General features: G+C 36.0%; 1 protein-coding gene across 18 annotated transcripts in view; it reads left to right on the top strand.

The window, feature by feature from the left end:
* RASAL2 (RAS protein activator like 2) overlaps nucleotides 1–16,013 on the top strand; it is a 393,146-nt gene that overhangs the window by 171,240 nt on the left and 205,893 nt on the right. For 10 of the 18 annotated variants that reach the window (XM_089920164.1, XM_089920225.1, XM_089919904.1 and 7 more), the window contains exon 2: nucleotides 10,896–10,922. The exons of the other annotated variants lie outside the window; for them this stretch is intronic. In XM_089920164.1, coding sequence (XP_089776290.1) covers nucleotides 10,896–10,922 — 27 coding nt within the window. The remainder of the gene's footprint in view (nucleotides 1–10,895; nucleotides 10,923–16,013) is intronic. 18 annotated transcript variants of the gene reach the window in all.

Raw genomic sequence — 16,013 nt, 5'->3', positions numbered from 1 at the left:
GTTTGTACATACATTTTTTTGAAGGATTGTTTGGAAAAATGTGTATAAGAGTCTTAAAAACTGTAAACCTTTGATTCAATAATTACATTTCTTACAGCTTATTCTAAGAAACAATCAGAGATACATACAAACTTTGGGTATAATATTTGTTGTGAAATTATTTATAAAATCGAAAGATTGGCACAAACCTATATTTTCAACATAAGAAATTCACTCGAATTTTGCTACATCTATATGGTACAATACTACTTTAAAAATAATTCTCAAAGATGATAAAGGACATCAGACAATGCAAACAATATATTATCAATAAATTATAGCTTATTAAATTTGGCACATATTTTTAATCGTCATGATAATTTTGCACCCTGATTGTGTGTCCATCATATGTACCATTCCACTCAATTCTGTGTCATCAATAAATTAATATGTATGCCATCTTGTTTATCTAATTTACTGTAGGACTGAGAGTTTATATAGTAAACCACTAGAGATTGGGCAGGTTCATATGCTTCACCCTCTTGATCCAGATAATCTTCATGTGCTTGTGCTTGGCATAGTTATGAAAACATACAGTTTGGTCTTTGGTCTGCATTGCTAGAGAAACATACAGTCTGGTCTTTGGTCTGCAATGGCTAAACTATAGTAGTAATATCCTGCCATTTCTTTCTTTGCTCTCTGCTTCAGTGGACATTGCTTCTTCCATTTGTCCTGCTATAGGCTCCTGGCCATTTTATCCCACTCCTCCTTGTTTCCTACTTGGATATAATGGAAAGTATGAAATTATAGGAGTTACTGAGTAGCTTCTTAGCTACTTATCTCAAACGCTTGACTAGATTTGACAATTTGAAAGCACTGTCATTAATGATAAAACTGGCTTTTAATCAATGAAATTAGGTACTTTTACAATAAGGTGAGATGATTCCACTTGAAGAATTACTTTTAGTAGATGCCCGTTTTGACAGAATTAATTGTGATTTATTATAAGCAAAATATGTTTAATCACATCTTATGATCGTCGTCTTTTGGACAAAGAAATGCACCTGCATGTAAATCTTGGCTTGATAAAGATGTACACGGTTTTATGGTTGGAAGGCACAGAACCCATGATCTGATTCTTTGTTGTAATTATTGCCATCGAGAATTGTGCTTTAAACTTTCTTTTGCTTCAGATTTGTACCAGTGCCTCGCTAAATTTAATAGATACTTTTCTCTACCCTTCCTCGTTAATTGTCATGTGGATACTGATGACTAGGCAATATTTCCTACTTTTGGAGGCTCTAAGGGACTTATATAAAGCTCAAGTGGCTTTCTAAAGTTAAAAAAACTTTAGATTTTATATCTCTCTCCTGTATTTTGAGCATCATGTAGTTGAGCCTTTATATACATCATTCTTTACATTACTTTTATTAAAGAGGATTTTATGAATGGTTAAATAAGTCACTGGCATAAATTTTTTTCACTAAGATTCTGACTTTTCTAAGGATTAAAACAATGTAATATATATCTTCAAAAGTACCAAGCAATGTATAAGCTCCCTAAAATAAGCTCAGTACTTAATTACTTGAATTAAGATAAATAGACATCTAATAACTTGAATTAAGATAAACAGGCATCTAATATTGGGTTGGCCAAGAAGTTCATTCTGGTTTTTCCATAACATCTAACAGAAAAACTCAAACAAACTTTTTGGCGAACCCAATACAACCTTCCCCGAGAGGAGTTATTTTTAAAAAAAATAACGATGTTATTTTTTTAAAAAATCATCAACAATGTTATTTTTTAAAAAAGTACAAAAATGACTAAATAGAGAGTCTCTTTCTTTGCCCTGTAATCTTGGCATTGTAACAGTCCAAATGTGAGGTAGTATAATGGAGAAAAACCACAAGGTGTGGCTTTTCATTCTTACAGCTTCAAACTCCCTACTTGCTTCCATCCTCAGTAAACAGCTCTTGGGAACTCTCTAGCTGCAGTCTCTGTGAGTTCTCCCAATTTTCCTTGTACATTTCCAGCCAGCATTTGGAGAAATACTTGCTTAAAATATTTATCTCCTAAATAGAAAAATAACTCTGGAACTGTTCAAAATCTCAATGGCACACGTAATTAATGGAAAGCATTTCACAAATAAAGTTGATGTAAAGATAATATAAGTACTTAGGTTTAACTCTGGATAGACAGATATTAGAGACGAGCTTACTATAGACCTTTTATAACAATTTAGCCCTAAACTACCACCTTTCTAAAGAGTCCTTTATAAAAGATTATAAACTTGTTTGACTTTTAACAATAATATAGTTAATCATAATCACCTCACACTTAGCCTGTGTTTCTATGTTGCAGTAGTTATTCTAGCTACAATGAACAAGTTTACATACTAAAGTCATATGTGTGAGCTAAAGGCTAATATTAAGGAAAAATAACTTTTCCAGGAAAGGCACACAAGGAAGAAGTTTTTTACTTTTACTAAAAGAGTACTCTGTAACACAGAGGAACATTACTGTAGAGATTAATCAGAAGTGTTTATGTGCATTGCATTTTAAAAATCAGTAGTGTGGTTTCATTAAAGATACCCTAGGCTGGCCTTTTGAGAATCTCTCTATTAATAGGGCTATGTAAATTCTTAATCCTCTTTTTTGCTGTCATTATATTGAGAATATAAAAATGAATAATTGAATGATTGAGGAACGTTCTTGAGAATATTATTTGGAAGAATTATTGGGGCACAATCAGTGCCTTTTCTCTGCTGGAAACAGTGACTAAAAAGAAAGTGTGCAGGCTCCTGGTATTGTTATGAAGGTCGTGCTCCTGGGCTTTGTATAACTGCAGGGTATTTAAAGTTCCTGGTATCCTTGGAAACACAAACTGTTTGTGATACCAATTGGTGCTTGTGTTTCAATGATGTCACACAATTTACAGATCCACACAATGGATCTCTTGTTTGTGGACCTACAGAGGAGTTCAGATAGTTTTGGAAAAGCACCTGAAGAGACAGAGAGTTTTCTCTGAGGCTTTAATTTTAAGAACCAGTGACAATCTTACTATCCATTCCTTAATCTTTTGAGTTTGGATTCAACTTTTTTAAAAAAGAAAAAAATATCACCGGCTAAATTTCTTTTTATATGTGTGTATGTATATGTATATATAGATATATATGTCTACATCTATCTATCTATCTATATATATTTTGGCTACATTGGGTCTTCTTTGCTGTGCTCAGGCTTTCTCTAGTTGTGGCGAGCTGGGGCTACTCTCTTTGTTGTGGAGCGCGGGCTCTAGGCGTGCAGGCTTCAGTAGTTGTGGCATGTGGGCTCAGTAGTTGTGGCGCATGGCCTTAGTTGCTCCGTGGCATGTGGGATCTTCCCAGACCAGGGCTCGAACCCGTGTCCCCTGCACTGGCAGGTGGATTCTTAACCACTGTGCCACCAGGGAAGCCCTAAATTTCTTTTTGTTTCACATTCTTGTGATTGCTTTTGAGGAGTATATACATGTTTTTGTGCTAATTGAAACATGTAGAGAGGCAGATGAGAATTAATTGCTCCTCTCAAGTTTAGCCATCAGCTGTGCAGTGGTGAGAGGCTTATAGAGCTGAGAGTATTTGAACTAATTGGTTAGAATAAAACAGTGCCATTGAAAAGATTATTTTCTTTTTTCTCCTTCCTCTCTTTCTCCTTCCCCCTTCCCCTCTCCTCCCCCTTCCCCTCCCCTCCTCCCTTCCCTTCCCTCCCCTCCCCCCACTCCCCCCCCCCGACATAATTGGTAGGCTGACTTAAATGATGTACATTAATTTGACCAAACCAGTCCAAAAACAAGAATGTGTTTCTTCTCTTACATTCACTTCTGCTTATAATTGTTTCTATGTCCAAGTGGCTATAGGTTTATTGGCTCTTCCTTTGTAAACTTTGCATCAGGAATGTGTATATTCATGGTGCAGTGATCTACCAGAACCTGTCCAATGATAACAGATGCAAACCTGTGTAGTTTGTTTGTTTCCCCAGAATATTTCCATGGAAAAATTTATTTATATATATCATATAATCCTGAAGATCATTCATAGTTTAAATTGTTTTTTCCCCTCATTTTTTCCCAATATTTTTAGCATCAGTAGTTTTGAATTGGATTAAGAAACGACTCCATTATTTCAGATACATGATGTAAAAAGAATAATAAGAGCTTACATTTACTGACATCTTACAATATGCCAGACACTGTCTAAATGCTTGACATTTCTTATTTAATCCTCACCACTTCCCTGTGAAGCAGAAACCATATTGTTCCCATTTTAAAAGTAAGAAAACTGAGGGCCTGAGAGGTTAAGTATCTTGACTAGAGTCTCACAGCTGGTAAACCATGGGATTCCTTATCAAGCAGTCTTAGAGTCTGTGCTCTTAACCGCTCGAACAATATGTCTCTCAATAACAGTGACAATAATGAGAACTAATATTTATTGAGCCAGAATTTCTTCCCTGTGCCAGAAATTGAGAAATTGTTCTCAGCTTTTTCTAGTGTGTTAACTTAATCAAATAACCTACGCTGGGGACATGGGCCCTGCCATGACTCTGAGCCTCACTGCCAAATTTCTGGCTTTAGTAGTCTCTTCTCAAAGATCTTTGTAAACAATTCAAATCTGCTGAAAATCAGGGTTGAGTTATGCTAAGCAGCTCTATATAAGAATCCTAGCCGAGGTCAGTATGTGCCAGGGCACTATGAGTTAGTATCACCTTCCTGTATATTGAAGTACTTTATTACTTATCTTCCAGGGAAAATTAAAACCTTAGAGAGTCATATGAAGAGTATAATTTTCAACTCCATGTTCCAAATGCTATATATATATTAAAGCCTTATAGCCGGCATTTCCTTTTTGATTCCTAGGTTCTTTAAGTAGACTTGAACTAGTTAAAAATAGGTGGTTCCCTAGTAACAGGTGGTTCTCTAATGGTTTTTTTTTTGGTTCTCTGACTATTAATAGAGGAAGTTAAGAATCTGTGGACTCAAAGTTAGCATTTCTCTGCCACCCACACTCTGTACCACGATAGAGAAGTTGAATTATGGGTGTATTGAAGTGCTTTAAACTTTGTCTTGTTTCTTGTCCATCAGCTTGATAATTGATCAACTTAAGTTTGGAGCTTGCCTTTAATCATTTTCTAATTTGGTAGTATCTAACTATATATTTTTTATTGAATAAAGTTATTTTAAAATTTAATCTTTTTAAAATTAATTTTTATTGGAGTTAAAATTTAATCTTAAAGTAGTAGATGTATATAGTTACAAGTGGGTACTACAAGGACTGAAATGCAAAAAAGTGGCTAGCTTCCTTACCCATTGCTGCAGCTAGTTTCTGTTCCATGCAGGCATCCACTTTCAACTCCTTTAGAGGCTTTTTCTACTACTTACCTTCATATTTTAAAATAATTCATGATTCACACATACTCATATGAAAATATAGATAGACTTACATAGTTTCAAACACTCTTTGTTTGGAACTATCTTCCACTTTTAATCTATTTTAAAAATTATCTCTAAACACACACACACACACACACACGACACACACACAATACCATGATCTTATTCTCTTTTATAATTGAGAAAGGAGTATCAGAGAGGTTAAATCATTTGCCCCAAATCATAGAAGTAGTAAATAGCAGATTTGAATATAATCATCTGACTACACAGCTAAATTCATGTTTCATATGAGTTAGATTTGTTCAAAATGGGACCATATAGTGATTTCCCCTACCTTTTAATGCCCAAGTGGTTAATAATAATACTAACAAATAAACTTTTATTCTGTGCTTAGTATGTGTGAGGCATTTATGAAGCACTTGGTATGTATTATCTCATTTGAACCTCACAGAAATCCCTAAGAGAATAGTTGTTTTGTCATCCTTATTTTAAAAATGAAGAAATTGAGGTTTACTTAGGTTGAGTAATTTGACCAGTCACACAACTTATAAACAGAAGATCTAGAATCTTTTTAAAGATAATTTTTATTGAAATATAATGTACACAGAGAAAAGTGCACAAATCCTATAGCTTGGTGTATAGCTTGATGAATTTGCATAAAGACAACATACCTGAGTAACTTGGACCCTGCTGAAGAAACAGAACATTACTAGCGTCCCAGGAACTCACTTATGTCCTTTCTCAGTCACTGTACGTCCAAAGACTAACTATGATGCTGAGTTTAATATTGTAGGTGAATTTTACATTTTTCAACTTTCCATAAGCCATTATACAGATTTTATGTCTGAATTCTCTTGCTCAATATTTGTGAGCTTTATATATAGTGTTACATGTAGTTGTTCTTTCACTCTCATTGGTATATAATATTCCATTTTCTAAATTTTCACAATTTAACCATTCTGTTTGTGGTCATTTTGGATTGTTTCTAGTTTTTACTATTAAGAATAGTGCTGCCGTGTGCATTCTGACACATGTCTTTTGCTGAATAAGTGTCCACATTTCTCTTGGGTATATATCTAGGAGTAGAATTGCTAGATATGTATATGTTCTGTTTTAGTAAATATTGTCAGTTTTCCAGAGTGATTTTACCAATTCACACTCACACCTGCAGTTACTTTACATCCTCACCAACATTGTATCTTTTTCATTATAGCTATTCTGGTGGGTGTGTAGTAATATCTCACTGTGGTTTTAATTTGCATTTCCCTGATGATTAATAAAGTTGGGCAACTTTTTACATATTAAGTGGACATTTTGATACTCTTTTTTATGAAGTGGTAGTCATGTCTTTTGCCCATTTTTCATTTGGGTGTCTGCCCCTTTCTTAACAGAATATATTGGTTTTCCTTACCTCTGTCCCCTTTTTCTGAGTCATGAACTTCTGACTCTTCTAGTTTTTATTCTGGCATTTATACATCTCTTTATTCTAAACAATATGCATATACTACTGCATTTTTATTCATCAATTTTAGAGCTTTTTGTTGATTTTCTATTATGATAGGTGAGGATTAAGCTGTCATATACAGTCATCCCAACTTCCTTATCATAGTTATCTATCTATCTATCTATCTATATATTTTAAAATCATTATTCAATATTCCTTTTTTCTTTTCCATCTCTTTGTCTTTTTGTTCTGCTTTCTGGGATTATTTTCTGAACCTTATCTTCCACTTGTACTGTTGAATTTTGTTTTATATTTTTTTCTATCATGTTTTTAATGTCAGGAGCTCTTTTTAGTTCTATGAATGTTGTTTTTTATGAAAAGCATCCTGTTTTTGTTTCATGGATGCCATTACTTCTCATGTCTCTTTGAGGATAATGGTGGCTGTTTGGTTTTTTCCTCCTATATCACTTGTATCTCCTTCAAGTTGCCTTTTTCTGTTTGTTTTGATCTCTGTTTTCTCATGCTAGAGGCTTTCTTCTGATCTCTGGTAATCCTTGTTTGTCTGATTCAGATTAAGAATGGATTATAAGAAAATTGCCTGGAAGATCTGAGTATGAGGTTGGGCCTTGTCCACTGAGGGCTTTATCGTAAGGTGATCTGGGTGGGCTGTTTGTTGGGAGAGCCCCTTTGGTTAGTATCTTTGGTTCTTTCCTCTTGAGCTGATCTGATTCCCGAAGAGTGCTCTTCTAATTGCCTGCCTGGTGAGTACAAGTCTATCTGCCTGTTATGAGAGTCAAATGGGGGGTGAAGAGAACTTTGGAGGAAGCACTTCTAAGCATTCCTTGAACGTTTCCAGGATGCTCTTCTCAACTGTGACAGTCATCCTTTAGTCCACCCCTTATTTTACCCTTCCAAGCAAGCAAACCTCTGTTCTTTTACCTGGGTTGGGGAGATAGTTACCCATTAAATAGAGAGAGAATCTTGGGACTCTGATTCATCTTTTATTTTAATTGAAGTATAGTTGATTTATAATGTGTTAGTTTCAGGTATACAGCAAAGTGATTATACATATATTTACATATTATATATATATTCTTTTTCAGATTCTTTTCCCATATAGGTTATTACAAAATACTGATATAGTTCCCTGTGCTAAACAGTAGGTCCTTGTTGTTTATCTGTTTTATATACAGTCATGTGTATATGTTACTCCCAAATTCCTAATTTCTACCCCTGCTCACTGCCCCCCTCCTTTCCCCTTTGGTAACCATAAGTTTATTTTCTATGTTTGTGGGGACTCTCATTCTTAAATCAGTTTTACCCAGTTCTTGTTTTAGACCACCCCTTCTCCCCATTGAGAGGTACCTAGTGCTGGCCTATCCCTGAACTTTTTGAGGATTCCTAGTATAAATTGGGTTGGTCCTTAACATTTTCTCACTCTTATCTCAGGATTCAATTTTCTCAGGTCTGGTTAAGTCAGTTAACACTTGAATGTATTCTTTATAGCTTCTAAAATTTTACTTATTTCCTCTCTCTGTTTTCTCTGTCGTTGTGGGTTATCGTCACTGTCTCTACATATAAATATAAACTTATCTTTACTGTAGTTTCAGTGGGGTTTTGAGAAGGACTGAAATTATATGTTCAGTCTGCCATTTTATCCTAGTAGCTGCCATGTATTTCTTGAAATGAAATTTGAATAAGGCATTTGTGGACCTCTTGAAGTAATTCCAGGTTCTTTTGTAGGCCAAGGTTAGAAGTCTTAGACCTAGATAGACAGATCCTAGCTTTTGACTGATTTTTTTTTTTTCCTGATGTGACCCAAACTAAATTCATCAGCTGCTCCCTCAAACCTAATCTTCTTCCAGAATTCTTTTTTTTTTTTTTAACATCTTTATTGGAGTATAATTGCTTTACAATTGTGTGTTAGTTTCTGCTTTATAACAAAGTGAGTCAGTTATACATATACATATGTTCCCATATCTCTTCTGTCTTGCGTCTCCCTCCCTCACACCCTCCCTATCCCACCCCTCCAGGCAGTTACAAAGCACCGAGCTGATCTCCCTGTGCTATGCGGCTGCTTCCCACTAGCTATCTACCTTACGTTTGGCAGTGTATGTATGTCCATGCCACTCCCTCACTTTGTCACAGCTTACCCTTCCCCCTCCCCATATCCTCAAGTCTCAGTAAATGAAACCCCCATTCACCTCTTCACACAAATGCAAATCAGCAGTCACTCTCCTGTTAAAACATTTTGGGGGCTTCCTTTCCTTCCTAGGATCAAGATCAACATCGTTAACTTGGTTTATAGGTCTCTGGGTGTTCTTGGCCTGGACTATTTCACCAGCCCCCTAACTCTGTGCTTACCTTCTTGCTCCCCCTGCATCAGTCATAGGGGCCTCCTTTTCAGATTGTTAGAGGAGCAGAACCACTTTATTCCTCAAGGGCTTTTGGGCCTGTGATTTCATTTGTCTGAAATGCTAATACTTATAGTCCTTTCCATACTGACACACCAGTAACCATGCTCCCAGCTGCAATAATGCCCCAGACTAATTCCATAGCTCTCATTCTGTGCTCCCACAGCACCCTATACTGCTTCTTTATAGTGTGTATCATAATTGTTTAATCGTATGCTAATTGTACAATATTTGACCCCTCAACTAAATTTAAATTCCATGAGTTCAGTGGCTTGGTCTGTCTTGTTCACTGTTAGATCCCCAGCATTGAGTACAGTGCTTTACACACAGTGCGTAAATACTTACTGAATTACAACCGAAACCAAATGAAACAAAAAAACAAGGAGAAGCTTTATGATATGCTAGAAAAAAATCCTAGTTTATATGTCAGACTAAATTCTAAGATAACTGTGCTAGATGTGTCACTTTGAACAAGTAATTTTATATCTCTGAGCCTCATTTTATTAATCTATGAATTGAGGAAGTGTGATTTACTGACCTTCAAGATCTTTCAACTCTGATTTGTTTCCCAAAGGGTCTCCTTCTTCCTCTTCTATGCATTTCTTATCCTGTTGACCTTTATTTTTTAAATTTCTTCTCCCACTTGATTCTCATCATTATTTGCTTCCCTATATTCTTTTTTTTCTCTTTACTGTCTATAATGTGAAATGTATCCCTCGATATCTGAACTCTCACCATTTAAATATTTGCTACGATCTCTTGGAAATTTTTAACTTAAAATTGACTATTCACATTGAAATATCATTGAAAGAAACTTGCATGTATGTTCCGGCCAAAAACATTAAGTTGCACGTTAATCTGAGTGAGAGAATATGGAGTAGACTATTGTCCGTGAATCCGTTGTTTTCACAACAGGATTGTGTTTCGTGATAATGTTGTTTAAAGGCTTCATGCAATCTAAATTATCTTTTTTTAAAAATATCTTTTTTTAAAAATAAATTTATTTATTTTTGGCTGCGTTGGGTCTTTGTTGCTGCGCACAGGCTTTCTCTAGGTGCGGTGAGCGGGGGCTACTCTTCGTTGCGAAGTGCATGCTTCTCATTGTGGTGGCTTCTCTTATTGCAGAGCACGGGCTCTAGGTACGCAGGCTTCAGTAGTTGTGGCATACGGTCTTCAGTAGTTGTGGCTCGCAGGCTCTAGAGCGCAGGCTCAGTAGTTGTGGCGCATGGGTTTAGTTGCTCTGTGGCATGTGGGATCTTCCTGGACCAGGGCTCGAACCCGTGTCCCCTGTATTGTCAGGTGGATTCTTAACCACTGTGCCACCAGGGAAGCTCCAATTATCTTTTAAGATAATGGAAAAGCCTGTGAAAAGTAGGTGAGCCTAGGAGGATTAGAAAAGCTCTTATGTTAGGAAATGATAAAGGCTGAGAGACAAAAGACAAAAAGTTAAAAGATATAAACTTGGCTGTGCACATGTTCCGATGTACTATACATATGATTTTTACCTATTTGTGAGAAAAAATAAAATTATGAAAGTGATGTTAGTTTTTGAAAACTCATAGTTAATTTTATTTTGTTGTGCTATTTGCATTCATTATGCATCTTTAACAGATAATTGTTTCTTTACATTATAGAACACGTTTGCAGTAAAAAAGGAAAATGTAAGTTGTATCCAATACCGTATATATGTGCAAATGTATTCACTAACAAGTTTATTAAATATTAAATGATTTTATAAGTTTAGTTTTAATTTAGAAATTTTTGGTGGATTGTATAGGGGGGCTTAAGAATACTTAATATTGGGGGAAATTAATTGGGAGTTTTAGATGGGCTTGAACTGAATTATTCTTTTTCCACTTAAAATAAGAATATAGTCTCCGTTATGTGAAAATTTGCCATCCAACACATTTTCAGAAATGGACTAGATTTAGATAGGAGGGATGTACGTTCTATTTGTGTTGATTGTATTGAAGAGAAAATGCGAAATGCTTCCTTTTACTGCTTTATAGTCTCATATTTTAGTTGTTTGTTTCCCCTTACTCATTTGAGGTCATTGGTTTTTTGATAACAGGAAAGGTTTTTCACCTCTCATGTAAGTCAGCTGAGTTGTGTCAGGACCTAGCTGACTGAATTGGCTTGGTGACTTAGCAGTGAGTGACTGATAGGATTCTTTAGAGAAGCCTGCACATATTATCTCCTTGATAATTTTCACTGTAAGCTCAGTGATTTGTGGTTCAAACAGGTCACAATTCAGAAAAGATGCAAATTTAGGTCTGTTTTCTATTCCATTTGATACTGTGGAGAGAGGTAGAGCTATTAAAAAAATTTTTAATGCTGCCAAACTCTTGATAAGTTTTATTTTTTAATGCAGTCTGCTTTCTTCTACTCCGCTATAGTGAGATAATGACACAGTATTGGCAGTATAACCAATTGTGAAAACCCCAGAAACTGATCTCTCAATAGTGGTAAGCTATTTACTTTTTTTTCCTTTCTCCTCTAAGAATCACATTCTTTTAAAAGCTCTCCTTCTTTCCCCACAGCAGCTGCCCCTAAAGGAAAGCGATGAGATTCAATTCAAAAAGAGGCAGGCATGGGGGGTATATTAATATAGGAAGAGGTACTAAATATAACAAGAAGATTGAGTATTACATAGTGTTTGAGATTAATTCTTAGTATAGTGTTTTTCTACCAGTAACAGGAACATGAGATACTAAAAGGATCTTGAGTTTTGATCATTTATACAACACCATGGTTATGTTTTAAGTGGCAGACTTATATTTTCTTACACTTTTCTTATATTTGCACAGTGCTTGACTGTTTAAGAAAACTTGCAATAGACCCCCTTTTTTTCCTTCTAAGGATGAGTATATAAATGAATTATTTTATTTTTAGTATTTTCTGTTTAGATAAGAGTATGAACTGTAGATGTGAGTTGTCTATTAGGATTGAAGAGCAAGCTGTGATTGACTGCCATTTGTCATCTTAACATGCATCATTCATAACATTCCATTCAGTTACCCAAGCCATATAGTTGCTTTAGCTGTGCTTGGCCCAATGTGGCAATTATGGGACTTATTTCTTCTAATGCGTATCTAAAAAGTGAAGGAAAACGAAATGATCTGCTCTGCCTGCTGTTTCATGGCACAAGAGATAAGGTGCAATGCAAACTGTGTACTAGTGATGTGGAAGGGAGAAGTAAGGTGGAACCATCATAGGAATGGCTTCCCAAACTAAAATTAGCTCTTCTGCAAAGAAAAGTGTTACCTTATCAAGGAATAGTTGATAAAGAATGTTAAGTCAGTCATGCCTTTAAGGAACTATTACGTTGTTTTCAGTTAAGTGTGATGGAGCAGAGTTAGAATAACCCCTGTGCTTAGCCCCTGGTGCTGCTGAGACTGAGAGTGAGGCAGCAGAAGAGCTGTTTGCAAACCTTAGGCTAAAGGAAATAATTCACCAGAAAGAAGAGTCATATGTTATCTCCTGCTTGTCTTCTATTCTCTTAAAAAGGGTGATGGTGAGCATAGGGAATTTCCTGACTAGCCACAAGTGATCCATTTTCTGGAAAAAAAAGACACAAACCTGTCTCTTAAGGGGAAAAAAACAACAGTATTTATTGACGATGATAAAATTTAAGATCCAAAACAAAGATCAGTATTTTGGAAAACTTGAATCTGCCACATGGAGCTTGACAGCTTCCCAGTACTTATAGACTTTTCTGATGACCAAGACTTTCTGAAGATTAATGAGTGTGATTTTTTGATATTATGTAATGAAAAGTGTCAATGTTTGGAAGATCTGCAAAACTGAGTGAACCGTTTTTTCCTAAATGATCAATGCAGAGTGCCCCAAAGTCATGCATATGGGTAAAAAGATCCATTCAAAGGGCAAGGTAGACCAATGATTTTTAACTTAACAGAGTATGAAAAGTTTATTGAAGTGGTGTCAAATTCCACAATTTACTTACTTTTAAGGAGCAACTGCTTGCCAGTTTTTGTTATAGTTTTAGAAAAGGTGAGCCACAGTTACCTGAAAATGCTATTAAAATACTCTTTCCTGGGCTTCCCTGGTGGCGCAGTGGTTGAGAATCTGCCTGCCAATGCAGGGGACACGGGTTCGAGCCCTGGTCTGGGAAGATCCCACATGCCGCGGAGCAACTAGGCCCGTGAGCCACAACTACTGAGCCTGCACGTCTGGAGCTTGTGCTCCACAACAAGAGAGGCTGCGACAGTGAGAGGCCCGCGTACCGTGATGAAGAGTGGCCCCTGCTCACTGCAACTAGAGAAAGCCCATGCACAGAAACAAAGACCCAACACAGCCAAAACTAAATAAATTAAAAAAAAAAATACTCTTCCCTTTTCCAACTATATATCTGTGTGAGTCTAGATTTTCTACTTATACTTCAACCAAAACAACATAAAGCAAGAGATTAAAAGTTGAAACATACAAGAACCCAGCTGTCTTCTATTCAGCCAGATTTTAAAGAGATTTGCAAAACTTCAGTGTCACTCCTCTCACTAATTGTTTTGTTTGGAAAATAGTTGCATTTCATCAAAAATGTGTTATTTATGTTAACATGCAGTAGGTTTGTTATTGTTGTTAAATGAGTAAATATTTTAAAAATTTCTCAGTTTTAATTTCCAATATGGTAAATATTGATAAATATAACCCACATAAACAAAATCTCTTTGAAAACAAAGAGAAACAAAATCTCAATTTTAAAAGTCTAAAGGGATCATGAGATCAAAAAATTTTGATAATTACTAGTCTACATGGTAATATCCAGTCTCAAAGAAGCACTCTCCAATGGGATTCATTGAGTAACTGCTGATTCTTTTTAATGTTTCTAAAATTATTCAATTTTTGTAATAAGGCCAGCATCCAATATCCTTAGTATCCTTATAGGAATGGGACAGTGCAAATGTAAAATTTTTTTCCAGTTTTGCTATTAAGATTCTTATTTGTAATTCTAAGGTAGTTATCATATTCTGTAGTGAATTTTAGATACTAAATGTAATTGCAAGTCAGAAATTAGAGGTGTGTCACCAGAGCAGGAGAGAAAGAGGGTGGGAGGGAGGAAAGGAGGGAGGGAGGGGAGGACTGGTAGAATTGGTAAAGTGAAATACGGCAATAATCTGAGTTTGTCCTGTTAGTATAGTCTCAGTAAACAGGCTTTACAAGTGTACTATTAAACCTTCATTTAGCCATGGAAATGAGGACAAGATAGAATGAATAAATTAAATTTATAGGTTTAAAAAAATTATTTAAATTGTTACTTAAAGTGCCCTTCAAACCTTAATCCAGAAATGCTAAAAAGACCAAAAAATCCTACTTATTCTAACTTCTTTCTTGTTTTCTTCCTTTTATGCACTCTTATAAAATGATCAAAATATGGATAATAGAGAGTAGAAAAAAATATGAAACTATAAAATTTATAATGTGCCTAATCAACCTCATAATTTAGACTGACAGAAAAATGTAAAATATAGAAGTATTGCTCCCTATTTCATTCTACCTTTAGCCTTGGAGAGGAGTAATTTGGGGTCCCCAATATGCTTTATGAGACATTGTCTTGTTTCACAATACCATGAAGAAACTAGGAACAAAGTTGCAGTTGGAGAAGGGGAGAGCATTAAGGGAGACTGTAAGAGAATTAACTCAGGATGACACAGGGAAGATAATTTAGGTTTTCTTAAATTCAGTGCTGATGCAGATTTATATTTTGTCAGGAAAACTGGGTTTCCTGCTGTAATACAGTTTCCTATATTCTAATTTTATGGACAGAGTCTGTCAATGTCTTCTTGCTCAGTGTGGATCATAAGATTACTATTCAGATTAAATTGCAGGGGGCAGTTTAGGTCACCCACGGCCAACTTACATAAGAAGGTTAGTCATTTGAATGAAAACTTGTCTAGGCCACAAAACCACCACATTTCTACATAAAGTAGGTGCATCCCTCTCTGTTGAAGTGGTCTTGGTATTTGACTCTAAAAATAGGCCTACACTGTGGTAAAAATCTAACCCATTTGTTTATCCAAATCATGTGAAGAAAATCAGCTTTGACATGGCTTTTAAGTTCAGGCAAGAATCTTTTATCTGTGTCAAAAATGATTGAGTCAGTTCCTTTAAAGCTTTTTGTGATAATTTTAGGAAAATTTGACGAATAAAGAAAACTTTAAATTAATTTAAATGCTTGAAATAAAAGAGTTAAGGGGGCTTCCCTGGTGGCACAGTGGTTGGGAGTCCGCCTGCCGATGCAGGGGACACGGGTTCGTGACCTGGTCTGGAAAGATCCCACATGCCGCGGAGCGGCTAGGCCCGTGAGCCATGGCCGCTGAGCCTGTGCGTCCGGAGCCTGTGCTCCGCAATGGGAGAGACCGCAACAGTGAGAGGCCGCGTGATGAGAGAGTTGGCGTAGAATGGAGAAGCTATCGATGCAGCATGTACTGGTTGTGCGAGGTTCAGAGGAGATAGAAGTGGAAAAACAAGGGGAAAAAGGAAAAACAGTGAACTTCTAAGAATTAGTAACATGTCAAGCCAAGCCCTGGTAATGTTATTAGTTCTAGAATTTTGAGTTATTTTGGAGGGTAGTTGATAAGTTCCCCAAGCGTGCAGAGCAACAAGTTTAGATAGACTTTTAGAGAGCAAAGAAGTTAAGCCAGAAGGAGCACTGAAGATAATCTTGGGCACATAAGGGGATGCAAGAAAAGAGACATATACCTAATGCCCTAAGTACTAACTTCTTTACTTTCTAC

Source organism: Delphinapterus leucas, chromosome 1 (assembly GCF_059928025.1).
Source record: "Delphinapterus leucas isolate spDelLeu-1000000601 "Yukka" chromosome 1, BTC_Dleu_Yukka2, whole genome shotgun sequence".
Classification (NCBI taxonomy): Eukaryota; Metazoa; Chordata; class Mammalia; order Artiodactyla; family Monodontidae; genus Delphinapterus; species Delphinapterus leucas.
This window is presented reverse-complemented; position numbering and strand designations above follow the sequence as displayed.